We start from the raw sequence: 27,888 nt of genomic DNA on the forward strand, positions 1-27,888 counted from the left end.
GGTCAGCGGCGGCCAGAACAGGCCGTGTGGGAGGGTGCCTGGGTGGGCCTGGGTGGGAAGCTTGGAGGCCGGGCAACCAGAAGTGATTGCAACTGGGAGCGAATGCCTGCCTGGACAGGCGGGCGGAAGGGCATGAGTGGCCGCGTGGAGCCCGCAGCAGCCGCTGGTCTGGGTGACCTTCCTCGGCGGCGCCCTCTGGCCCTGGATCCTGCTAGCGTGGGTTGGGCAGGGGCCTGCTGGTCGTCGCTGCCCACGCTCCCTGGCCGGACCACGATGCCCCTGCGGGGATGAACCGCAGGTGATCAAGGAGGGCCTTCCCCTTCCCCCTACTCCCTGCCCAACCTGTTCGGTCCACGCCCGAAGGAGCTGGCGCCCAGCACCGCCTGCGCACGCCAGCGCTTTACCTCGGGCGGAACAGGCAGCCGACAGTTGATTTAGGCCTCAGGGGCCAGACTCAGACTTAGGCCACGGAAGAGGAGGCTCCCCGGGAAGTGATGTGACTGTTACTGGATTCTTGGTCCGGGTACTTATTCATTCATTCGCCAAATACCGCTATGCTTACAGGAAACTAAGAGGTTGACTTTGGATTTGAGGCCCGCTGCTTAAGTGACTTGTCCAAGGTCACACAGTTGGGAAGATACCAAACCTCGGTTTTCTCATCTGTAAAGTGGGAGCAGTTAAAACCTCTCCTTGGGGATTTTGGAAACAATAGAATGAGATGATTAACTTGGAAAACTTTCAGAACAGTGCCTGGGTCCTAGAAGAGCTTGGTGAAAACCATGACACTAACTAACTAAAGGCTTTTGAGAAAGATCACGGGCACCCCCTCTCAGCTCTTTATTCACACGATACTCTCCAAAGGGCTTTGAAAATGTGGCCCCAGTAAATTTAAACATTGTTATGGATGTATTATCAGTATCTGTTTGTGCGCCAAGCATTGAATAACTTTCAGGATCATTCACAAAAAATTTCTGGTAAGTTTACAGATTGACAAGATCAGGCTGGGGCAGGAAATTTAAATTCGGGGCTGACCAGCACTATCACTTGAGCAGCCTCTCCTTAGAGAGGATAAGGAAAAAGACTCTTTCTTTCTTTGCTTTAGTATCACGTTGTTCCCGAGGCCAGGGCCTACTCCCCAGGGCCGACCTGTGACCCTGTGCTGTTTTGTCTTTAGGACCTGGAGTGGCATCTGGCATAAAGTAGGTGCTTTGTGAAGGATCTGTGGGAGTAAATGTACTGTCATTTTTTTTTAAAACCAAGAGTTGACTCATCCTTATTGATGGAAGGGTAGTTTTAGTATTTGCACATTGTTGTTAAGTATAGGGTTTCCAAGAAGAGGCTGGTGAGTTTGAACCACCAACCTTGTGGTTCAAACCGACCTTGCGGTCTTGTGCTTTATCCCACAGCGCCACACCAGGACTCCGTATTGGTACAAACATGGTGGTGGTGGTTATGTGCCAGGGAGTTGGTTCCGACTCATATCGACCCTGTAGAGGGTTTCTGAGGCTGTAAATCTTTATGGGAGCAGAATGCCTCATCTTTCTCCCGCGGAACAGCTGGTAGTTTTGAACTGCTGATCTTGAGGTTTGCAGCCTGATTCATAACCACTATGCTTATTAAGTGTTTGTGGAATGGTTGAATGGGCCTATGTAGTGACTACAGGTCTAGACTATATAGTCCCAGATTCTGGGCACCCTTTTTTGAGGGCTGTCTGCCTCACTTGATTGTAGAAAATGGCCTCACCCAGCAGAATTTCAAATATTTAAAGATCTAGAATGGTATGTACAGCCCTGGAGCAGTGAGGCAAAAATTACAGTGAAACTGCCTTTGAGAGCTAGAACTTATGGGACTCTTGTCTTGTTTTTCCAGGTCTTCCAAGTTTTCTTCCTTTGTCATGGGGGTGGGGTGGAGGTAGGGCTTCAAAAGTTCATGAAAAAAATTCCATTTTCTTTTCATTCCATTTTCCTATGGACTTTTTGAAGACCCCTTGTATTTTTCTATCACATGTTTTGGTGGAAAATATTTGAATTTTCCGTCTGTGTCTTAGACTGGTTTCGGCTTTCATTGTTTCCTAAGTTTTTCCTATTTTGAAATAACTGCTTTAAGCACAATATTTTCATCCTGTGACTGTCCAGGTCCCCTGGGAATCTTGTTGAACTGGTGTCTCTGGGCTTGAGATGATAGTAGAATGGGTGGATTGGGATTTTCCTGCAGGCATTGGACGGGTGTCCCTCCGCCCTCCCGGGTGGTGGTTGTGAGGGTTGAGGGCTTCTGCTGGAATTGCCCTGAAATGAAGCCTGTGTCTGATCCCACTGGGAGAAGGCACTACTCTCAGTTGGTTGCTTAGTTTTATCTCTGCAGTTCTACAGTGGGGGCTGTGGGCCATTTGCAGGTGTATTTGGCAGCTCAGAAGGCTGGGGTTCAGGGACTGGGGATCAGGGGACCAGATAGTGAGGAGGTGCCTGTAGGCCTCTGGCCCTGCTACTCACTAGGCACATGTGGACGAGAAGCTGCAAGCTGGTGGTGGGTGAGGAGGCACTCACCTCTCATTCAGTCTGCAGAGGCTCTGAAATCCACCTTACCCTTACCCTCGATAGAATTTCTCACAGAGTAATGGGTCTGAGTTAACTCTGTGGCAATGAACTACACCTTTAGGGGTAGTGATTGGGAGGGGAATTTGTGTGCTGGGGGCCTTCTATAGCCCAGCCCTGTAGGGTGCCCAAAGGGTCTGTGATCCACAGCTTTTAGTTCTCCAAGGACCACTGTGGTCACCAAGGAAAGGTGAGCAGTGAGATACTGGGCCTGGTACATTCTCCGGTTTTACCACTTACTCTCAGGGTGGTGTAGGAGGGGTGAGTGGGAACCTAAGTCTTTTAGCCAGACTGGGGCTATAAAGAGATCTGGAGAGCAGTGTGGGCTCACAATGCAGCTCTGACCTGAGCCATAGGGGCTAGTACAGGTTAGGTTACTACCTTGTGTCTCAGTTTTCCACTGTAAAAATGTGAGCATCACTGTCTTAGTGTTAAGTGCATTACCCTGGAGTGCCACACCAGGACTCCCATCATCATCCTTTTATTGTTATTATTAAGTACTGTTAAGTCGGTGACCTTCTGAAGAGCTGCTGGTGGGTTTGAACCGCTGACCTTGCGGATAAAACCAGTGCATTATCCTGCAGCACCACACCAGGACTCATATCATCATCGTGTTGTTGTTAAGTGCCGTTGAGTTGGGTCCGACCCATAGCGACCCTGTAGAGGGTTTCCTAGGAGCAGCTGGTGAGCTTGAACTGCCGACGTTGCAGTTCAAACGGCTTTGCAGTCTGGCGCATTAACCCACAGTGAGTCCTCCTTTATTGAGGGCCTGATCAGCAACTTCTTGGGGGCTTGGAATGTGTTCTTCGATATTGAAACCCTTTCCCTTTGGAGAGTCTCTGTTTCATGAGTCAGGAAGCTTGAGCACAGAGAAGGTGTGGTAACCACCTCCAGGTCACACAACCCAGCAGAGGTGGAACTGGGGTTCAAAGACTGATCTGGCTGGCTCCAAGGCTGGTGCTGTCTCTCACAACTGCAGTTGACACTCCAACAGGCTATTGCAAGGAGCTAATAGATGAGAAAGCACCTTGGAAAATAGAAATTGCTGATCAGACATTATTCTTTTACTCTGGGTGGAGTGAGTGTGTGTACAGTGCTGGTGGGTAGTGGCCTGTGGAATCTCCCATATTTGTTGCAAGGACAGTGGTGATATGTGTCTGTGGGGCAGAGCCAGTTTTCCCTGGAATGGGGGTGGGGGGAGGCATTCTTCTAAGGCCTGACAGGACAGTATTCATCTAAACAATATTTCATTATGGTCAGAAGGACCTTGGCCTCTGCGGTTCAGGGTGACCTTTTGCAACCTATACAGCAGCCAACATTATACTAAGAAAAACAAATTGAAAACTTGTAATAAAATACTGGTTGTGTTTATCGCATATGTAGTGTTTATTATAACTGTATTAAGGGCTTTATATGTACGTACTCTAATTCAGTCCTGACAATGACTTGCTGTTGTTAAGTGTCGTCGAGGTGGTTCCAACTCATAGCAACCCTGTATAGGGTTTCTAAGAAGCGGCTGGTGAGCTTGAACTACCAACCTTGCATTTCAAATTGACCTTGCAGTCCAGTGCATTAGCTCGCAGCGCCACACCAGGATTCCTTTCCCATCTTACAGCTGAATCAAAATGTGATGCAGAGAGGTTGTGACTTGCCCAAGGTCACACAGCTAGAAAGTTATTGTTATGTGCCGTGGAGTCGGTTCCGACTCACAGTGACCCTGTACAGGGTTTCTGAGGCTGTAAATCTTTACGGGAGCAGAAAGCCTCATCTTTCCGCGGAACAGCTGTAGTTTCGAACTGCTGACTTTAAGGTTCGCAGCCCGATTCGTAACCACTACACTACCAGAGTTCCTTGGATCTGCTTGATTACCCAGATTACCTGGGCAAGCACTGTATGTGAAACCCATCAGGCCAAGCCAGGCCTTGAGGCTTTAGGGAACCTGATGTGTATATGAGGTCAGATAAGAGATTTGAGTGTGCCCTGGACCCAGATGCAGGTGTACTGCCTGCAAACCAGGCCCACTTCCTTTGCTGGGTGGGTGGGTTGACTGCCCCGAGTCAGCTACATTCTGTTGAGCCTCATGGAAAACAGTGCTGGCTGTGGCCCAGCTCCCATGGTTTTAAAATAGAAGCAACGCCTGGAAAGTGGGGCTGCCCGGTGTGAGCCTGTGGTGGGGGTGGGGGGAGTGGCAGACAGCTGCACTGGGAACACAGACCTGCCAAAGCACAGGGCCATGGGTTTTGCCAGCATCTTGGAGCCCGAACCAGGGACTATACCCCGGGGCTGCCTCTTCCTGACTTGTGGGTGGTGGGGAAGTGCTGGGTAGTAAGGGAGGCAGGTTGGCTTTCAGAGATGGGCCTGCCTTTGCTGGGAATTCCTATTCCTGAGTCCTGGGTTTGGGATCAGCCGGGGGTGGGTTTTGCTCGAATTCCCGACTGGTTCTGCTACAGGTTGACCCAATTCTTCGCAGGAAAACGCCCCCTGTGTGGTGCTGGAGAAATAGAGCTGAAGGGTTCCCCACATCTCTCCCTTGTTGAGGAGAACCCTGGGATGGTGGTGACTGCTGTGTTGACCTGGTCCTTCTAGGAATCACATGTCCACTCATTTGAGGTCATCAGGTAGAGTGTAATGAAGGCATTTTTTGCCAACTTATGGGCAGGGTGTAAGGCACCTACTAAGGGGTGCCGCACTGGGCATGTTAACATCCCTAGACCTGCAGGGAGAAGGGGTAATTAGGGGAACCCAGAGAGAGCTGGAGCAAGGGAGGAACCCTTCTGGTAGTAAGGAACCCTGTGACCTCCGTTATAGGAAAATTGTCACTGCCCACCTGAGACCCGGCAGGGAAGGGAGCCTGGGGACTGAGTACCTGGCCTTCCCTTTCCTTGACACCCATCTGCTAGGGCCTTCCAATGGCCAATCCCAACTGAAAGTTCATTGATAATAGTCCTTAGTGATCAGCTTTTGGAGCACAGAGTAGGATGGAGATGGTAGGAGATTCTCGAGGGCCAAAGAATATCCAGCTTGATTGTGACCCTCACCGTGTATGAGACACTCCTGTGAGTCAGACCTGTTCAGCTTAATCCTTGCAACACCTTCATTAGTCAGCAGGTTGAATCCTCAGTCACTCTGAGGAAGAAAGATGAGGCTTTCTGCTCTTGAAAAGATTTGCAGCCTCAGAAACCCTACATAGGGTTGCTATGAGTCAGAATGGACTCAATAACAATGAGTTTTATTAGTCCAATTTTACAGATGAGGAAGACGAGACTTAGAAAGTATAAGTGGCTTGCCCAAGGTCACACAGCCAAGAGCCAAGGCTAGCTAGAAACTCTTTTGGCCTTACAGCCTTTTCCAGTAATCATTACTTTGCTTCCTGGGCATCTCGGCCTACTGGAAATGCTGGTGGCAGGCATCTCCTGATCTGTGGGTCCCAGACCTGCCACACCCTTGCTCCTGGGAGACTTCTCTCAGCTGTTGCCTGGCTAAACCTTGAAGCCAACTTGCTCCATGTGTCCGCTCTTGCCAGGGTGGTAGCTCTTTGCTCAGCCTGGATCCTTCTGAGAAAGCTGCTGCAGAGAAACAGGCCCAATTCAAAGTGGGGATTCTGGTGGATACCTCTTCTCATCAGTGGCATCTGGGAGCTGCCCTGCCTGGTTGACAGTGAGAGGCTGAGAAGGAGAGAAAGGAGAGGGCCACCTCTGGAATAGGTGCCCAGGGCAGTTCTCATGCACAGGATCTGAGGGTGACTAGAGTGGGATACGCCCTCCCCAGACTCTGCCTAGTGATCTGCAGTCTCAGCGTAGTTTGCCTCTGCTTTTGGAGCCCGTGGTAGACACTCTCTCGATAGCTTTTCCTTCTGCGTATCAACTGTAACAGCCTGTTAGAATGTGACTTGTTACAGCACCTCTGGAGCAACACGAGACAGCTTCATAGGTACATAGTAATGGACTATGTATGCCCTTAATGTCAAAATTTTAATTATCAAGGTAATATACATAATGAAAATATTCGATTTTCATTATGTGTATTATGAAAATATTTGATTCGTGTCCTAGGTAGCTTCCTCCCTACCCCCATTCTGTGTGTCTGAGGTGGGGGCAGTGGTGGGTCAGTGGTAGAATTCTCACCTTCCATGTGGGAGACCTGGGCTCATTTCTTGGCCAGTGCAGCCATCACCCACCTGTCAATGGGGGCCTGTGTGTGGCTGTGATGCTGACCATGTTCCAGTGGTACTTCTAGGTTAAGACAGTGCGCTTGTGAACATCAACCAATGAAAGCCCTATGACTCACCGTGAAGTGACTCCTGGGGGTGGCACAGGAGTGGAGCCGGGTTTTGTTCCATTGTGCATGGGCTCACCAAGAGTCAGGGCCAACATGAAGGAAGCCAGTAACACCATTTCCTTAGTTTGCAAGTACCATCATTTTTATTCATTCATTTCCCTATTGAGGTTGTTTCTATGGTTTAGCAAACAGTGCTGGGGTGAACTTCCTCACAAACACAGCTGGGTGATTGGATACTGCAGTAGAGTGAGTGCTAGGAGTAACTAGGACTAGTGTATGCTCATTTAGGCACTGTCCAGCCTTTACTCTCCAAAAAGGCTGTGCCATTTGAACTGCAAGTAGATCTGAGGGGCAGTTTTCCACACCATCACCAACACTGTTGTTGTCAACTGCCATTGACTCGGTTTTGACTCAATGATCCCCAGTATAGGGTTTTCAAGGAGCGGCTAGTGGGTTTGAACCACCAGTGTTGTGGTTAGCAGCCCAGTGTTTATCCTACCGCACCATACCAGGACTCCATCACCAAAACTGGTTAGTATCAATTACATTTTTGTTAGCCTGTTCTTGAACACAGATCCATCAGCTGCTCCAGTGGCTCCCTGAATCCCTTAGAATAATACTTTTGTTAGGTTTCAAGGTCAGAGGCGGCCAGTGTGCACTTCCTAAGGCACTCAGTCTTTTAGTCTAAGTCCAGCTCTTCTTAGGTAGGGATGCTTATCCCGGGTCTCTCTCTCCCCACCCTGCAGAGGAAACCCCACCTTCCTGGTCGTATTGAAAGTGACTTAGTCCCTAACACCAAACACTAAGTTTCTACTACTTTTTTCCACCCATTATGAATAGCATAAAGTGTATTGATGGTCATTGCTCACTCACTCATCAATAGACACATATTTGGAATGCTTAGCATGTGGCAGGCCACAACATTTTTGTACATGTAGTTCTTTCCACATTTTGGATAAATTTATGCATGACAGGCTCGGAGGTGCTTTTGTGTTCAAGGGTATGACTTGGGGGTAGGTGTGTGTGTGTAGGAGGAGCGCTGGTAGCTTGGTTGCTAACTGAAAGGTCGGCCATTCAAACCCACCAGCTGTTTCCTGGGAGAAAAATGATGGCAGTCTGCGTCTGTAAAGATGACAGCCTTAGAAACCCTTTGGGGCAATTCTGCTCTGCCCCATAGGACTGCCAAAGTTGGAATTGACTTGATGGCAGCATGCTCTTTGGGGCAATTCTGCTCTGCCCCATAGGACTGCCAAAGTTGGAATTGACTTGGTGGCAACATGCTTTTTGGTTTTTTGGTTTGGGTGTTTATAGGGGGTTGGGGGTGGGCTGTGAGCAGAGCAACCACCCCCACCACATGCAGCTTAATGAATCAAGGAGGATGTGTGTCTCCCCTTCTGCCATCCAAGACAGAGGTTATGTAAGCATTACACAGACCATCGTAGGCGATACACTATCCCTCATCTCCAAGCTTCCAGTATGGCTAGATTTTCTTTCCTCAGCTGGAGAGGAGCTTGCATAATTTGTTCAAGGTCAGCCAGAGAATTGGTTGGGTAGGTAGGCTGGGAGGCAGTGGAGGGGAACTGTCTCCTGGTGTGACTTGCTGGTCTTACTCAAAGTCAACAGTGCTGCAGACCGGTCTGCTCGGTCCAACTTCCCAATCACCCATGGGAATGAGGCTCCCAGGCCAAACAGGAAGACCTTGGCTCCGGTCTTCCCAGGGCTCCTTCTGGTTTCTGCATGGCCAGGGCTGGCCACCCTGCCTGTGTCAGCCTGCACCCTACTTCATGCTCAGCTTCTAGAGACTGGGTTCTAAAAGCACAGGGAGTAAATGTTGCAGAGTGTGTCTGTAAGTGAACATGGGGGTGAATGAACTGGAACCCATCTGGATGGCAGGAGGGCCCAGGTTCCACTAACTCAGCACCCACAGGGTGTTAAGTGACAAAGCAGGATGCCTACTTCTCTTCCCTTCAGCCCTGGTTTAAGAAAACACAACTGGAAATCTGAATGTTGGGATGAAATTCACCAAAGGGCCCAATGACTGAACAAGGTTGGTTAAGCGTTATCGTGATAGGATTTCTACGCTAACATTGCTTTCCACATGTGTGCTGAGAACTCTGTCAACATGGGTGTTTTCTGGGGGCTGTTTGTAGTTAGGAAAGCTGAGCTTCCCAGGGTGAGGCAGTGATGCCCCAAGTCTTTCCTCAGTTCTACCAGGGCAAAGTGCAGGAGAGAGGAGCAGGAAGCTGCTGTGAAACAGGTGGGGAACAAGAGAGCAGGCCAGAGACCCGCCCAAAGCAGGAGGGGATGCTCCAGCCAACTGCACTGCAACTGGGGCCTTCAGGAAAGTACCTTAGGTCTGGGAGTGGATTTGACTTCAGTCAACCAGTGATTCATGTGCAGCCCCTCTGCCAGGCTCTGTGCTGGGGAGGCTGCTTACCTGAGGGCCCCAGAACAGGTGAGATCACACTTCATTGTCTGCACTTAAGGAGACTGGGGAGGTGAAGCACAAGCGCGAAAGCTAGCCTCCAGAATGGTTACAAGGAAAAGTGTTGGCATTTAAGGGTATACTTTCATTAACTGACAGGTTTATGTCTGATCAACTGGTTGTTAGGAGACCTATTTACCTGATGAACTTGTCCTTCAAGGAAGGGAGGCCTAGCTTTATCTAGGGTCCTGCCTGCTCTTCTATACTCTACCATCCAGCTGCCTTATCCTGAGATGGTAATCTCCTTAGGGCTGACATTTACTGCAAGTGGAGTATTTTGGGGCAGGTAGTTAACTTGTTGGGTTTAGGGAATTAGTGGTGAGAGAGGGCACTTGAGAAACATTAAAGATGAGTGTTCTGCCTAAGCCCAGATGTGAACGGTACTGGTCTGGGGAAGGCTAATCCTGGAGTATCTGTTCTGAACTCCAGGGAGGTCTCTGACCCAGAGATAATGTCGCTGGAGTGCTCTCCTCAGGCTAAGTTTACAACTCAGGCAGCAATGGGCAGCTCTGAAGAGAGGTGATCCGTCCTTGGAGATGCCTTGTTAATGCTGGCAGGGATGGAGAATGTTCTGAATCCTCTGAGGTGCTCTCCTGTGGGCCTCCTTAGGAGCTGCCTTGCCTCAGCCACTTTCAATTCATGTTGATTTCTTCTGAGAGTGGCATCTGCTACCAGGCAGGAGGTATTTCTTAAGGACCTGGTGGGTGGTTTTCTGGTCTGCCCTTGGCATGGGTATGCTCAGAGAGGAGTGAGTGGGGGAAAGGGGAGTCCTTAGACTTGAAAGAGCCAGTTGGGATGTCTGAAATGGACCTGCCCTGTCTCCTCTCTGCCTTGACCCTAATGTGGGTAGGCAAGAGGCTGATCATATGCAAGAAATAACAACAGCAACAAAAATAGGACAGAGTAAACAGCTCACTGGGCTTTCTTCCCTGCTCTGACACAACGAGTCAGGACAGGATGGGCCAAACATCTGAATATGATATACTCATAGAATCTGGATCACAACTTTATGATTTAAGAATTATAGAAGTTTATAAGTGTCTCTTTTACAACCTGCTCATTGGATTTGTAGGCTCCCTGTTGTCTCTTTTGAAGCTAAGGCCTTGGTCAGGAATGTAGTTTCCTAATTAATGATCTTTTTCCCCTGGGAAAGCTTCAGCCACTTTGTCGTGAGCACCTTGTCTAGGAACATGTCAGTGTGTGTGTGTGCATACATGCATATATATACATCTACAGATGGGATATGGGAGATTCATTTTGGCAATTTAGGTTTATCATGTTTTTAAAATGAATAGACACATCGTCTGGTTAGTTGGATTTCGGACTAGTGCTACTCTGGAGATGGAGAAGGTATAGGAGATGGTGCTTTCTCTGACTGCCTCTCTGGATGGAGCACCTACTGTGTGCTCTCCCAGGTGGCGTTTTAATCCTGTGTACAGAGAATGTCAAAGCACAGCTGCCCCTAGTCTTCAGGGCAAGGTCACTTTGAGTTGTCTTCGTTCCACAAACTCTGAGGTGCTAGAATAAGTGTCGATTGACTTAGTGATATGCCACAAGCCAGGCAGTACTTTGATAGTTGGTTTTAAAAACAGTCATGCTGAAGCTCAATAAATGTTTACTTGAAATAAATTGAATTAAAATTTTTTTCCGAGGGGGATGTGGCTGAATTTTAGGGCGTCTTGGTGATGCAGTGGTTAAAGCACTTGAATGCTAACTGAAAGGTTGGTGGTTTGAATCCACCAGTTGCTCCATGAAAAAAAAGATGCGGCAATCTGCTTCCTTAAAGCTTGATAGCTTTGGAAGCCTGATGGGGACAGTTCTACTCTGTCTCAGAGGGTTGCTGTAAGTCGGAATCAACTCGATAACAGTTAGCTTGATTTTTGGTTTTGGCAGTTGCATTTCCCTTCTGTCTGAGGGGTTTCTGAAATAATTAGGTGATACTTTGTTTTTGTGAAGCATAGAGAGGAAGACTCAAAAGAAAGGAAGAGAAAAAAAGCGTGTCCTTTCATTGCCAAAAGTTTGAAAAGTTGAGCGTGTTCTCGCACACAGAGAAGTTACGTACGCCTCAATTATTTGTTGAATGAATGAAATCTGAACCATATGGAAAATGTTACTATGAAGAGCTCTGATTTCTGACCAAAAGGGAAGCATTTTCCCCAAAACAAAGTTCAGAAGGCAGGAAGGGGCAGGAAAGAAGGAGGAATGGAAATGGGGAATCCAGGGAGGAGGCCGGAAAGGGCACTGTTACTTTGAGGGGATTGCAGTTAATGTCAGGAAACAAAATGATGTAAGTTGTTGAATAGGAAATGAATTTGCTCAGTAAACTTTTATCTAAACCCCATTTAAAAGAAAATTAAAATAATAATTAAAAAAAAGCTTTGGTTTGTGTTCAATGCATTTAATGTCTTAACAGCCGACATTTTGTAAGAAGATATGTTTTCTTGGCAAGAGTCCTGCAATTTAGTAAAGTAGCTGGCTCATGGGGATGTGTCTTTGACAGTTAATTCATTCAGCAAATATTTACTGACTCCTTCTGTGTTCTGGGCCCTGTGCTCAGTCCTGTGGATGCCAAAAAGAGGCCTGCTGAAGTCAGGCTCTCCGCTGTCAACAGACTTAGTGTGTGTCTTACGCTCTGACCACAAAAAGAAAGTAGGAGGCAGTACAGGCTTCTCTGCCCACACCTGGGAGGAGCCGGTGCCCGAACTGCTTCATGCCAGGTGGTTTTTATTGGCTGTTAACTCTTTCTAGTAATTTTTATTGATGGCAAACTACTTTCCACAATTACAAATTATTTATTCTGGTAGTTCTCTTTTCATTGTAGCAGACGATGGCTGTGCCTCCCACGTACATTGACCTTGGCAAGCCTGCGAGGGATGTCTTCACCAAGGGTTATGGTGAGTGTGGTGGGGAGTGACATTTTAGTTCAGACTGGCCAGCATGCTTGGTGGGATTGGACCTTTAACAGTTGGGAAAACCTGGTTTAGTGAACTGCTCCAAACTTCCGTGTCAGGGCATAAAGATATACTTCCTGTGGCTAGTGAAGCACTTGTGCTTGGGCACCCAGTTAGGGGCAGGCTGGGGAGCTACTGCAGACAAGTCCACATTCCGATTTTCTCCCCGAGAGCATAGACACTGGATACTGCTGTGGTTTCTAAATTTAGCCCACTCTCAGGCACATGTCCAGGAGGCCGCGGGACAGTGTCTCTGCCAGCTCTCAGACACCACCTACGACCACACTGAGAGTGCAGGTGGAGCCTGTACCCCTTCTGTCTCTCACTGTTCATAGCATCTGAGCTCCACACAGAGGCCAGGCTGGGAGCTGTGAAGACTGGGTGCCCTCAGCCCATGTGGCAGTACATGCTTCCTTTGAAAAAAAGAAGCATTTGGGACTAGCTTTAAGGGAGCTGGAGCTGCTGTTCCAAGTTAGTTATTTAACCTGTTAACAATGGTTTTCTTTTTCCTTCAGGATTTGGCTTAATAAAACTTGATTTGAAAACAAAATCTGAGAATGGACTGGTAAGTTGTCCGACTTGCCTAAGGCCTGGGTGTTTTTTGGAGGTCAACAAACAACTGAAAGGACTTTATGTGGTTGTCGTGCTCTGAGAGCAGGTGGTTCAGGGGAACCACACCAACAACCCTTTACCTCCCAGCAGCTCAAACTCCTAGGAAAATGGGGGCCAGCCTCAGTCATAGTTTTCCTGTGTTTCTGATTTTCAAAATGATCTACGTTCAGTGTCACATTTTGGGTTTTTTTTTTTTTTTTCCTATGAAAATCTTCACAGCAAAACGTACCTTACTTGAACAATTGTTGACGTTGATTATATTCTTCAAGTTTTACAGCCATTCTCGCTGTCCTTTTCCAGATTATTGCACCATCATTGAGATGGTAACAACAATAACAAAATCTGAGCAGTCCATTTTAGATTGTATATATGGTAATTAATGGAAGTTTGAAAACTGCAACGTCAGTTTCAGTTCAGTGCGTTTTCCCCGTAGGAGGTTAGAGACAGGATGAGGGCTACTGGGATGTCTTCCTGTCAAGGCATTGAGTTATGGTGGAGGAAGGAAGCTGTCTCTGGATAGAGATTTCCCCATAAGATTCCTTTACCTCCATCTGTACTGTAAATATCAAATTGAAGTATAGAATTAACTTTGCCCGAACACAGCCAGGGTCTCACCTCTTGCGTAAAGGAAAGCATAGTCTATAAAGGAAAGCAGGGTAAAGCACTGGTGTCAGACTGTGACTCTCTCTCTCTCTCCTTCAAAGGAATTTACAAGCTCAGGCTCAGCCAACACTGAGACCACCAAAGTGACGGGCAGTCTGGAAACCAAGTACAGATGGACCGAATACGGGCTGACATTTACGGAGAAATGGAACACTGACAACACGCTAGGCACCGAGATTACCGTGGAGGACCAGGTAACAGTCACTTGTGAAAAGGCATTGAGAGATTAGTTCACATTTGTGGTCTGCTTGTGACTAAAGCTACTGGCAAATTTCTTTTTTGTTCAGCTTACCCGGGGACTGAAGCTGACTTTTGATTCATCCTTCTCACCTAACACTGGGTAAGAATTTCACCTGTTTTCTTGTAAGGATGTTCTGTGAAACTGCATACAGGGTTGTCAGATTTTGATGATGGGGCTGGTGACACCAAAGAGGTGGCCTTCGAGGCCTGGAGATTGACTCCAGGTTTGATTTGGTCCTAGGACACATGCATCCCCATCACTATCAGACTGTGCTGTAACGAGCGCTCCTTGTTTAATTCGTGGATGACAGTCTACTCCATAGATTTCAAGTGCCTTCTCTGCTTGACCCTGTGTCCATCTTGGGATCTGAGGGTGTCTAAGCCATGGGCACTACCACCCGCTTCCCTAGGAACCCTCTTTCTAATGGAGGATTCAGACCAATGCTTGCTCACCAGGGCCTTGAAACAAGATTCTCTGTTGTCTGCTGGTGTTCTCCTGCCCTTAGCTTGTGGAGCCTTCAGACCATCTGGCCCAGAAATGTTCCAGTTCCTGTGATTGAGGCTAGGGGATACAAGTGGCCATTGCCATAGGGCAGTGACTAGCTGACTAGTCGCTTTTGCCTGCCCAATATTTCAGGATTGGAGGGTTTGCATTTTTCTGCTTAGGGAAACAGATCATGCACTTTAACTGCAAGATGGTTCCTCTGGTATGCTTTCTGCCCCAGACTCCTCTGGCCACAGAGAAAGCTCTGTGTTTGTTCCACTCTCCAGCCAGGAGGTAACATGACGTGCTAGTCTGCCTCCATTCTTGGAGGTGTTTCGAAATAGCTAGAGGGAAGCATTCCCTTCTAGAACACAGTCTCGGTTTTTTCCACTCAGAGTAGTGGGTCTCCTAAACCTAGATGAGGTTGTTTTGCACACTGTTGACAGACCAAGGGCAAGAACTGAATGTCATTATTTGCCATTCCATGTGACTTTCCTCTCTCCTTTTTCTCTTACAGTTGATGTTTATTGAGGAAGGGACTATGGGGCCCAGGCCCTGTGCCAGGCATGGAGTGACCACAAGGGTCTGGGCAGGCAGGGACTTGCCTTTTGGGAGCGTATGGCCTTTGCATATCTTGGTGATAAATGATCTGAAGACCCCAGACCATGAGCTGAATTTACTCTCTTTCTCATCTCTGTGCTAGTTTCTCTTGTCAGGAGCATTGCCTTCATGCTTGTCTATGCCCCTGCTTGCCCACATCCTGCCATTATGGAGACATTACCCAGAGAGACCTTCTGATAGGGTGAGGGACTGGGGGACAAGTGTGCAAGCTGGAATTTGCTGCCAGGACTTTGCCTGCTGCCCTGAGATGGCACACTTTGTAAGGGATTTCCATTAATTTTGACAGGTTTGCAGGGAGGTCTACAGGAACATACATAGGAGGATAGTTGTTTTTTTTTTTGCTTATTTGTATTAGGTTTAATCTTTTATGCTGAAATAATTTTATACTTACAAAATGTTGCAAAAGTGATACATAGGCCAGAGATGATGACTTGGAGCAATGGAGCAGCTGGAGACTTTAGATCCAGAGAGGGAGAGCGACTGTGTGCTGAAGACCTGGGGGGCACAGGGGAAGGATTGCATGGAGGGGATTGTAACCATGGCAATGAGATGATATATGATAGAATGAATGTAAAACCAATGTTCTCCCATGTAAACTATCGCATAATTCACAATAAATCATTTAAAAAGAAAGAAAGAAAAAAAAGTGGTACATAGTTTTCCTTATGTCCTTTACTCAGCTGCCCTGAATGGTAGTTACTTACATGACTAATGTAGATATCAAAACCAGGAAATTAATACTGATATAATGGGATCGGCTTCAAAAAGGTCATGGAAAAATTCCATTTTCCCACGAACTTTTTGAAGCCCCCTTGTACTATTAATTGGGAGAAAGATGAAACACACAACAACAACATTCTATTATAACTCATCTGTTGTCCCACACTTGTCTTATGATCCAATTCAGGCTCCTACCTTATATTTCATTGTAAATCTTTTTGTTTTTAGAAACTTTTTATTGTGAATTGGTGAAGGTTTTACAGAGCAAATCAGTTTTCCATTCAGCAGTTTATGCATACTTTGTTTCATATTATTGATTGCAGTCTTCACCACGCAACATCACTTTATCCCCCTTCCTCCTTGTGTTGTCCATTTCTATTCATCCTTCTTTCCTCCATCCGTCTTTTGTTCTTGGACAAATCCTGCCTTTGTGATCTTAAATGGTGGTTCTAAGGCTCTTGTCTATTGTTTGGCTGAAAATTGTGCTATGGGGGGTGAGTTCAGTTCCAGGCCTGAAGAGTGACTAAGGGCCAGAGTCTTGGGGGTCCCACCAGTCTCTGTCTGACTTGTAAGTTTGGCCTTTCCATGCTGCTCCTTCTGCTACCACCTCTGCTGTCACCGATTTTCCAGGTAGAGATCTCATGCTCCACTCATGTTCTTTCTAGATGGTCCTGGAGTTATGGGTTCCTGCTTCTGAGATGGCTCCTTTTAAACTTAGTGGGATGACAAAACTCACCATTCCCAACATTAGAGTCCTGTGTACCTACTTGCATGGTCCCACCCCATCACTTTGTGGGAATTAAGAAAAGCCATATCAAGTAAACTCAAGGTATCACTGTCCCATTTGCTTCCCACACATATCTGTCCATGTATCCACTTGTAGATTATTTTTACTGTTCAGTGTAGGACTGTGTGTATAATAGTGTTTACTTCTGTTGTCTTTAACTCTTCCCAGTGTTGTCTTTGCCTTGATAATTTTTTCCTGTCCTACCCTCCTTATTGAAGGAGCTCTGGTAGCATAGTTGTTATGAATTGGGCTGTGAACCTCAGGGACAGCAGTTCAAAACTACCAGCTATTCCACAGGAGAAAGATGAGGCCTTCTGTTACTATAAAGATTTACAACCTCAGAAACCCTGTCACTATGAGTTAGAACCAACTTCTTGGCACGTAACCATCGCCAACGTCACCATCCCCTAGCCATCATTTGCTGTTTTCTGTTTTATTGGACTTTGCTATTAATCCTGGGGTGAGATGATATCTTATTGTTTTGATTTGTATGTGGTACTGAAGGATAAGCTCTGGACTGCTAACTGCAAGTTTGGTGGTTCAGACCCACTAGCCTTTCTTGGAAACCCTATATAGAGTTGCTATGAATTGGAATCTATTCAATGGCACCTGACACCAATAATAATTAATGAAGGAGCCCTGGTAGCATAGTTGGTTCCATGTTGGGCTGCTAACCACAAGGTTAGCGTTTGAACCTACCAGCTGCTTCATGGGAGTAAGATTAGTTTCCTATAAAGATTTAGTCTTGGAAACACTATGGAGCAGTTTGATTCTGCCCGATAAGGGTCCCTATGAGTTGGAACCTAATAGTCAGCAGTGTTGATGTTGTTGTTTAAGTGCCATCGAGTTGATTCCGATCCCTAGTGACCCTGGATAGGGTTTCCGAGGAGCAGCTGGTGAGCTTGAACCACCGATCTTGCAGTTGAAATGGCTTTGCAGTCTGGCGCATCAACCCACAGTGCCACATCAGGACTCCTACTTGTCAGCAGTGGGGGATGGCTAATGATCATGTGCGTATCTCCATGTCTGTTTTGGAAGAATGAATGTCTTCTTTGGTGAAGTGCCTGTTCATGTCTTCTGCTGGGCAGTCTTCATGTGGCTTCCATTTCTCTCTCTCAAGGAGCTTTTCAGTGCTGGGGTCCCAGGTCCAAAAGACATACTCTACTCCCTGCTCCTCTTCTTGGTAGTAGTGAGGTCCCTCTGATTTTTATTCCTTTTATATCATCAAAGAGATTGACTCATGATACAATCTCATCCTATAGATTCTATTGGGCCTCATTAAATTAACTGCCAGCACCCTGCTTTATTAACATAAAGTTAGGATGCAAAACATACAGGATAATTACATCAAAACACAAAATGGAGGATAATTGCATAATACTGAGAATCATGACCTAGCCAAGATGACAGAGTTTGGGCAGGTGGGGGGGACACACAGTTCAGTCTTTAACACCGTAATTCCTTCTACGTTTATTTATTAGTATGTTACTGTAAGAGTTGTTTCTTCTCATTTATTTAATCAGCTATTTGTGTCTGTGAATTTATAGACCGTTATTCTATGGGTTACAATTCACTGTTATCATTACTTCTTTTCTTGCTCAAATTATCCCAGATATGGCCATTGAGAGCTCCTTCAAATTGGTGTCCTGTGTGCTTTTAACAAGCCCTCATTATTTTTTAATCACTTCTTATTTCTGTTTTGAGAAGCTATACCAGCCTCATCTATTATTGCCTTTCCAAGTCCTAGTACCAGCCATTTCTCCAAGGAGCCCTGGTTCTTTTTATTAGAGAATGGTGTTCAGAAACCCCTACCAAGTTTGTGGGTTCTAGGTGTACACATTGTTACTGGGTGTTTGAGGAAAGTTTTGTGAATTTCCAAAGTAACTTTCCAGCATAGCCAGGGAAAGCATCCTGGCTCCTGGAATGAGCTGAGTGTAGATCCTATCTGGTGAGGTTGCAGACCAGCACCCATACCCACACTGAGGATCTCCCTACAGATAAAACCAGCTTTTTAACCACAAATCAGTCATGCCTCTCTCAGGTGCTTGGCAAATTAGTACCACTGTTAACATAGCTTAATTCAAATCTCAGTACTGTGTGTGAGAGGACAGGTGCAGAAATCTGGGGAGAAGCCAGAGCCACTGCCCCAGCATGGCCTTGTGCTCTTGGGAACCATGGGTTTCCAGCCAGAATCTACTGAGACTTTTATGTGGAGGTGCCATGTAAACTGTCAGGTGTGGCTGGTTCTCACTACCTGTCACTGGCTCTGCCACTGGGCTTGTCAAATTTGGTGGTCAGCAGAGGCCTTTTTATCTGCCCGATTTGTACATTTCTTGGTTTCTCCTCTCTTTCTAAGTATCAGCCTATAAGCAGCTGTCTCATCATCACCCCACCCAGCTTGGTGACAGTTGGACACTATGCCAAAATCCAGAATCCTCTCCCCAAAGAACAGGCAGACCAATATAGGTGCATGTGGAGTTTTTCTTACCAGAGAGAATTTGTTTGGATGCTGCTCCTTCCCATTGAAGCTTGCCAAAACGCACAGAAGCAACTTGAATGAAATTGAGGTCCCCAAGGTACAGTGTTTTACTGTTACTTGGGAAGGATGTTGGCTTTCTTTTCAACTGTGACTTTCAAAAGTCTTGCTTCTTTGAGGACAAGGAAGGTATAAAGTTTAAGTTTTAATTTTTCAAACATATAAAAGTATGCAGAAAAGTATTTAAACTCTTTTATAACCCATCTTTAATAATTACCAACCCACAGTCAAATCTTCTCTTATTTATACACATCTATAGTACTCTTCTTCCCCGTCTTCCCACGTATTATTTTGAGGTAAATAACAGCACATGATTTTACCTGTAAATATTTTAGTAGAGTTGGCCCTCTGTATCCGTGGGCTCGTGCTTGGATTCAAAAATATTTTGGGGGAGAAAAAGTAATTAAATGGTCAAAGCAATCCCTTAATGACTAAGAGGGATTTTTGATATTGCTGTTAGGTATTATTAAGTACTGCAGCTGTTCCGTGGGAGAAAGATGAGGCTTTCTGCTCCTGTAAAGATTTATGGCCTTGGAAACCCTGTACAGGGTCGCTATGAGTCGGAACCAACTTCACGGCACATAACAACAACATAATAATCTAGAAGGAGCTCTGGTAGCCTGGGTAACTCTGGTTACAAGTTGGGCTGATAACCATGACATCAGCAGTTCAAATCTATCAGCCACTTCTTGGGAGAAAGATAAGACTTTCTACTCCTGTAATGATTTACAGCCTTGGAAACCCTATAAAAGGGTCGCTATGAGTTGGAACCGACTCCATGGCACATAACCCACCCCCCCATCATAAGTAATCTAGAGATGATTTTATGTATATGGGAGGATGTGCATAGGTTATGTGAAACTACTACACAATTTTATATAAGAGACTTGAACATCTGCAGATATGGGGGGCTTGAGAAACCAATTCCTATGAATATGGAGGGCAACTGTATGTGTCTTTAAATGATAGGACTCCTAATAAAAGCATAACCACAATACCTCTATCACATGGAAAAAAATTCGTAGTAACTCTAATATTGTCAAATCTCTAGTCAGGTCAAACTTTGATTGTTTCATGGGTTTTCTTACTGATCCAAAAATTGTTTATACTTTGTGATTGGTATGTATGCCTCCTAAATTATTTTTAGATACCCCCATCATTTTTTTTTTCATTGAAATTTATTTGTTGATAAAACTGGATCATTTATCCTATAAAGTTATGTGTACAGACGGATGATTACATCTCTCCTATTCCCAATATTTTCTGTGATGTGGTACGTCTGAAGGCACCATCATGTTTATATTCCATGCTTTATGGGTAGCTTTTTATGCTTCTGTTGGGATGTGTTACAAGGCTTGGTTGCTTCTTGGTATGATATTGTTAAGTACTGTCGAGTTGGTTCTGGCTCACAGCGACCCTAGATATGGTTTCTCAGAAGTGGCTGGTGAGTTTGAATTGTGAACCTGATGGTCCAGGGCATTATCCTGCAGCGCCACACCAGGACTTTCTACTACTTGTTGTTAAGTGCCGTTAAGTCAGTCCCGACCCAAAACGACCCTGCATGGGGTTTCCAAGGAGGGGCTGGTGAGCTTGAACCACCAACCTTGTAGTTCAAAACAACTTTTCAGTCCAGAGCATTAACCCACAGCATCACACCAGGACTCCTATTACTCCTTGTTGTTGTTGTTAATGCTGTTGAGTCGATTCCAACCCATAATGACCCTGTATAGTGTTTCTGAGGAGCAGTTGGACTTTGCAGTCTGGCACATTAAGCCACAGTGCCACACTGGGACTCCCCTACTACTCATTAGGAGTTGCAAAAGAGTGATTATTACAATTTTATCATTTTTTTTATCAGCTGGACTGTCACCAACTATTTGGTTACCTTGAAGTACAGTTAGTACAGTGGTGTCATTTGGGTTGGTGTCACTGTGCACTAGCTCCTGGTGTCACCTCTCACTCCTGTGAACCTTCTCCTATATTGTAACATAAAGAATCCTTAGCAATATTTATCATCAGTTATAATCAAAGAACAATTTGTCATAAAGATACAGTTGTAAATTGCTTAAGTTTCATAGATTATATGAATACTAACAACAAAATTGTTTAATAAAATTTCTGTACATTGAATTGCAACATTAATAACTTTTTCTTTAATTACTATGTTTTCAAAAAGTTATATGGGCTCACAAATATTAATCACAATAATGTCATAGCTAAAACACCAGAAAATTTGACAGAATCTCTGACTTTAAGAACTGGCAGGAATGGAAACCAGAGTATGTATTTGTAGCCCAGGCAGATAAAACCAAGTGATTCAATGTCGCTGTAACGGGATAATAGTGACAGCTCTCACCAGCTAGGTGCCATTGAATTGGCGCCAAGTCATAGCTGTCCTGTGCACAACAGGATGCCATCCTCACAGTTATTGAGTTTGAGCCCAGTGTTGCGGTCACTGTGTCGGTCCATTTCTTTTTACCTCTGCTCTTCATAAGGTTTTCAGTGGCTGGCCATTTGTAAGTGGTCCACCTCTCCTTCTTCCTAGTTTGTCTGTGTTTGGAAGCCTAGTCAGAAACCTGTCCACCAGCAGGTGACCCTGCTGTATTTAAAATACAGGTGACATAGCTTCCAGCATCACAATGACACACAAGCTAATGCCACAAACTGACAGTTGAGTGGTGGTCCCTTGGTTGAGGAGATCATTGTGTCCAAAGTACGTACTCCACTCCTGGTCTTCTTTTTGATGCTAGTGAGATTAGAAGGTTGAAAAAGTACATTAACATAGAGTTTTAGTTGTGTGGGTATATTGATAGCATGTTAGCTAAGGAAAATATTTTTGTTATTATAACTAACTACAGGGATATTTTTATAAAGGAATACATTTCTACTAAAACACTGTACAAACATTTTATAGGCAGTCATTTTGGTGTCACCCTTTCTGACAGTGTCACCTGGTGTGGTCTGTTCTCCCACAACACCCTGGTGACAGAACTGAATTAGTATAGGAAAGGTAGGATCAAAGTATTTTTATATTTTTTTAACCTGCTGTTTTCAGGGAGTCCTGGGGTGGTGCTGTGGGTTAATGTGCTGACTGCAAGGTCTGTTTGAACTGCAAGGTTGGCAGTTCAGTTCACCAGTCGTTCCTCGGAAATCCTAGACAGGGTCGCTATGGGTCGAAACTGACTCGACAGCACTTAACAACAAACCGTTCTCAAAATCATAAGTTGGTTGGCTGGTCTCTAAATGTGACTAGTGTTATGTGTCTCTGTGTTCTGAGCTTTGTTGTAAAGTCACAGATTTAAACATGTTAGATATGTTTCAATGCACTGCTGATACTATTTTATTGATACTCAGATTGTCCCATATTTGAAGCTCTTGGCAGCCTTTGCTAGTTAGCTCCTAGGTCCTTATGACCCAACCCCAGTGGTCTTTGTTAGCTGTGATTGCTGTTTTAGACTTGCACACGTCTTGGCCCAGAGCTGTTGCTAGCCATTTCCCTAAAGAGCATCAGTTTCTGTTAGGAGGGAATGGTTTTTAGAGCCCCTTGGTGGAGGTGAGGCTTTTCTATCAGTGTGAATGAACCTGGGGTGCACACAGCAGATCTGGTTCCTTATGTGGTTCTGCTGGAAGGCAGATTGCTATGAGAGCTGTCCATTTTGTAGCTGAGTGACAGGAACCACCAGATGAAAATAAGACTGCTTTTATTTCATAGATATGCTCTTGTTCTCTAGCATTCACTTTAGGTAAAGATGTGCAGATCAGTATACTCGGATTTATAGATGAGATGACTCACCTACCCTTCCTGAGGAAAGCTGCTGTCTCAGCATTTGGTAAAGGGAGACACCAGTCCTGTCATTCACTCAAATCTGGAACCAGCAGACCGGGCCTGGGTGTTGTTGGATCAAACAAGACTTCCTAACCCCATGAATGCAGAACCCCAAGTTCTACACTAGCGTCCAGTTCTCTGAAATAATATATATGCATTGAGATCTCTTGAATAAGCCATCTCACTGTTGTGTTCACTTGGAAAGGACTTAATATTTGTTTCTTTACTTATTGGGTGAGTTATAAAGACGACCATCTTCTGTTTGGGTGGCAGCCTTCATGGCAGACGTATCTTTTCCACAGACTTGAGGTATCTGTTTCCATGGTGGCTCTCTGCCTAATTAGTATCTGTCATAGTTTAGGCTTCTGCTTTAAGCTTAGGGACAGGATAGTTAAAATTTTTTTTGTCAAGCTTTTCCTACCTGTGTTCTCACTTTATTATTCTGGCATTTCTGCAAACTGCATTCGTATAGAACACTTGCCTACTATGATATAACATCTACCTTGTAGGTTTTAACTATGCCACTGTGCCCCTGCCTCATTTATTTAAACTGGGATTGTTTTTTTCCCCCTGCCCCATTTATTTAAATTGGGATTCTTAAAAAAAAAAAAAAATCTTATTCCTTTTCTTTCAGGAAAAAAAATGCTAAAATCAAGACAGGCTATAAGCGGGAGCACATCAACCTGGGTTGCGACGTGGATTTTGACATTGCCGGACCTTCCATCCGGGGCGCTCTGGTGCTGGGTTATGAGGGCTGGCTGGCAGGCTACCAGATGAACTTTGAGACCGCCAAGTCCCGCGTGACCCAGAGCAACTTTGCGGTTGGCTATAAGACTAATGAATTCCAGCTTCACACTAATGTGTAAGTACCTGAGTGTGCAAATGTATGTGATAGGGGAATTGTTTTTCAACACCTTGTTCCAAGATCAATTTTGAATAACTTAAAGCCACTTTTTTTTTTTTTTTTTGGTGGGGGGAATCAGATGTGTCAAATGGACTTTAATACTTTTCTGTTTCCCATCTACCTACTTCCTGAATGTCTTGAGTTCTTTCTAGTCTATGAATAGCAACTATTACCATAGGTGCACAGGCTAGTTAATGAATTACAGCAAGGGTGTGATGTCAGGCCAGAGAGGAGTCCCTTCCAGTTAGCTTTCTGAACATGGGGAGTCCCTTTATTTGTAATTAACAAAATGTTAAGTGTCATTGAGTCAGTTCTGAGGAGTGGTTGGTGAGCTTGAACTGCCTTACAGTTCAAACCAACTTTGCAGTCCAGCGCATTAACCCATAGCATCACACTAGGACTCCTTTGAAAGGTTTGTTGTTGTTAAGTGCCGTTGTCAGTTCCAACCCATAGCGACCCTGTATAGAGTTTCCAAGGAACGGCTGGTGTGCTTGAACCGCCAACCTTGCAGTTCAAAACAACTTTGCAGTCCAGCATATTAACACACAGTGCCACACTAAGACTCCAGTTAATAAAATAGGAATAACAAAGGTGATGTTCTCTCTGTCTCTATAGAATGTCTGAGGATCTGCTTGCTGGACTTAAAGAAATGCAGACGTCATAGATAAATTAGGAATGATTATCTCATTGAATATAAAGTGTCTTCTCTGTGTGGTGGGGCATTTATTATTAATGGCTTGACAGTTTGGTGAATGGAAGTGAAAAAATTTCAGGTCAGATTTTTAAGGGAGTCCCTTGTTTTCAGACTTGGGAATTGGAATAGCATGTTAATTGAAGTTAAGCGAAGCAAACATTTCATCCATAAGCATTCTGTAGATTTGAGGAATTAACCTGTGGCATAAGTGGGGTCCAATTTTATCAAGTTTCTTTCTTTTTTTTCTACTAGAGGTCACTAAAAGAAGTAACTTCTTTAATGTATGATAACTGTCATTAGCCTTTAATGTTTCCATTAATAAAAATTTTGAGGAACTTAAAAATCAATAACAAATTTTGAGTCTTTTGGAACTGAAAAAAAAAAATTTCAGAGAAACTCCAGAGACTGCTGGCCTTCTCAGCACCAGTGATCGATTCAGTCCACTTACAAAGCCTCTCTGCTCTTGGTGAGACATGAGCAGCTCTATCTGGGCTCCAGCCTCCTCTCTGGGCAGTCTATCATTTGGGTTGTGCTTGGTTGCAGGAATGATGGGACAGAGTTTGGTGGCTCCATTTACCAGAAGGTGAACAAGAAGTTGGAGACTGCTGTCAATCTCGCCTGGACAGCAGGAAATAGTAAAACTCGCATTGGAATCGCAGCCAAGTATCAGATCGACCCTGACGCCTGCTTCTCGGTGGGTACCTGTGGGTCACCTGACCTTAAGTTAAGGATGGAATTTGTGCTTTGGCTGCGTGGTCCTCTAACTATGAGAAGAGTTCAGAATGACTAAATGATAATCGTAATAGGACCTACTATGTGTGTTAGGCACTTTGTACTGCTGACTTCATTATATGTGGATTATTCTATTGAATCATCACAGCAACAACCCATCTGAAGTAGGTGCTTCTCCTCTCTGCTCCCTGCCCCCACAAGTCACCTCTGCTTTACAGATGGGGAAATAAAGCAGGGAGAGGTTGAGTAACTTGCCCAAAGGCACATAGCTGATAAGTACAGGGGCCTGGACCTGACCCATACTGGCTTGTTATTGAACCAGCTCCTTTTAATCATAATGTGAGTGCCTAGGTGGTACAAAACATTACGCAGTTGACTAGTGACTGAAAGGTTAGAAGTTCAGATCCATCCAGAGGGGCACCTCGAGTTAGAAGGGACTGGTGATCTGCTTCTGAAAGCTCATGGCCTTGAAAACCCTGTGGTGGGACAGTTCTGCTCTCCCCATGTGGAGTTGTTATGAGTTAGAATTGAGTCAACAACAACAACAACTGTGTTTTTGTTGTTGTTCTATAATGCAGGCTGTAAAGAGGGACACCCTCAAATGAAGCTTTTAAACATTCAAACCCCTCCCTCCCTCCTTTTCCATTATCTTGTCTAGCTCCTGCATTGCCTATTCAATCAGACCCTGGCAGAAGACATTTGGCATCTTATCTTGCAGTCTCTGTAGCATTGTGCATGAGCCCTTGAGTTGCACAATTTTTGCAGTATATCCTGTTGAACCTCATCTCTTTTGTCGTAGGAACTTCAGGCCCTACCCTTTTTAGGGTGGAATGAAGAAATCTCATGTTGCAGGATGGTTTATGGACTAATTTGTGTAGTTTACGGACAGTCCATTTTAAGTCTCCTAAGCTGAGGACTGAATTTGCCTCTCTTACTGTTAGGCACTTAAATACAGGGAAAAATGTTCTCTATTTGGATAGTGTGAGCCAAAAGGAATAGCTAGAAGCTCATTGGGTCCTGAGAGACCCTTCTTCCCCCGTTTTGCTCTTTTTTATGGAGAAGAGGTGGGAGGTAGGGGGCAGGTCATCTCAAAATACCATTTGGCAGGAAAATAGAGACCTTGGCAGCCCCAGCATCTTTTGGGACTTAGCATTCTTATTCTTTGCTTGTTCTGCCCCTGCCCTTTCTGATTTCATCCGAGAAGGGCTGGAGGAAGCCTTGGTTTTCCTACTATCCAGGCAGAGGAACAAGGGCAAAATTATTATTGGCTCAGCTACTCTACTGGACTTGACATTCAGTACTGCTGAAATTAAAATGATTGTCTGATTGGGTTATCCCTTGGTTTAAATTCAGTTTTTTTTCATGTGGAATCATCTTCATGTCAGTATGATTTTTGCTTTTCTTTTTTCGTGAAGTGAAAACATAACAATGTTCTGCCAAAAAAGCTCAATACCCAGGCTGGCATTTGCGCTGTTTGCCTTCCTTCATCCCAATAGACAGATCTTAAAGGAATCATTAGAGATCTTAAAGGATCCTCCTTTCTCTGGATCTAAATGAAAGTGTTGTAACCTGCTCTTTAAAATGTTGTGAAGTACCATCGAGTCAGGTCCAACTCATTGAGTCGGGTCCAACTTGGGGTTTCTGAGGAGCGGCTGGTGAGTTGGAAGCTCTGACCTTGCAGTTCAAACCAACCGTGCTGTCCAGTGCATATCCGGTGACACCACACTGTAGACTTGATCATATAAATGGGGCGGGATATTCATATCTACAGGAATCAAATGTAAATAATGACTTCCTTTTAGTCGAGAGTCATGTTGATGTAAAAGCATAAACATTTGAAAATAAACTGACCCTTTGTTGAGTTTCCATTTTGAGACTTAGTTCCCAAATGGAATGTATTTCATCTTGCATTTAATGAATTCCATAAGCAAGGAGGTGGCCATGAATAAAGATTATTTGATTCTGAAGCCCAAATTTGGCTGGTTAAAGAACTCTTGTTCATTTTGGATATGGGATGTGTGATGTACTAGACATTTTTATTCACTTTCTTCTCTTTTCCCTCACTAGGCAAAAGTGAACAATTCTAGCCTGATAGGTTTAGGATACACTCAGACCCTAAAGCCAGGTATGTGTTAAATGTGTTGTGGAGTCAGTTCTGTTTCTTAAAAGTAATTGTGATGTCAGTTTGCTTATATATGCTATTTATAAAATGCATTGTAAATGAGTGTGTGTAATTGAAGTGCCAAGTGGTCTTGCTGCTGCTGAGCACACCTTGAATGAGGTTCTGAATTTGGTGAGGTTTACTCAGTATACTTCAGCATCCGTCATATGTTAACCTTTCTTTTCTCTCCTCCATCCCTCCCCCTTTCCTTTGCTTGCATTTCTCCCTGCAGGTATCAAACTCACACTGTCAGCTCTGTTGGATGGAAAGAATGTCAACGCCGGTGGCCACAAGCTTGGTCTAGGACTGGAATTTCAAGCATAAATGAATATTGTACAATCATTTACTTTTAAACTATTTTGCAGCATAACTACCTTCAGAATTGTAGTGTACCTTTTAATGTTGTATATCTGGGATGCAAATTTTGCTCAATATCATGTCAGACCTTCAGGTTAAAATGATTCAGCTTTAAAGTGAAACCCAGTTCCAGAAAGCTCCTTCAGCTGTAGACTTTGGGGGGAATTTGGTGGCCCCTCAAGAGGAGACAGGTTTCTTTTTTTTTTTTTTTTTTAATCTAGAAATGGCTGCAAGTGGAAGCTGATA

General features: G+C 44.9%; 1 protein-coding gene across 1 annotated transcript; it reads left to right on the forward strand.

Annotated features, from left to right (window-relative positions):
* Positions 1–3,652: 3,652 nt before the first annotated feature.
* Positions 3,653–27,609, forward strand: VDAC1 (voltage-dependent anion channel 1). The gene is made up of 9 exons (XM_006872909.1): positions 3,653–3,664; positions 12,176–12,248; positions 12,821–12,870; positions 13,622–13,774; positions 13,868–13,920; positions 23,429–23,656; positions 24,936–25,086; positions 27,192–27,249; positions 27,518–27,609. The coding sequence occupies exons 2-9, from the start codon at positions 12,182–12,184 to the stop codon at positions 27,607–27,609; spliced, it is 852 nt and encodes a 283-aa protein (XP_006872971.1). The 5' UTR covers positions 3,653–3,664; positions 12,176–12,181.
* Positions 27,610–27,888: the final 279 nt, after the last annotated feature.

This window comes from Chrysochloris asiatica, unplaced genomic scaffold, assembly GCF_000296735.1.
Source record: "Chrysochloris asiatica unplaced genomic scaffold, ChrAsi1.0 scaffold00215, whole genome shotgun sequence".
In the NCBI taxonomy this organism is placed as follows: domain Eukaryota; kingdom Metazoa; phylum Chordata; class Mammalia; order Afrosoricida; family Chrysochloridae; genus Chrysochloris; species Chrysochloris asiatica.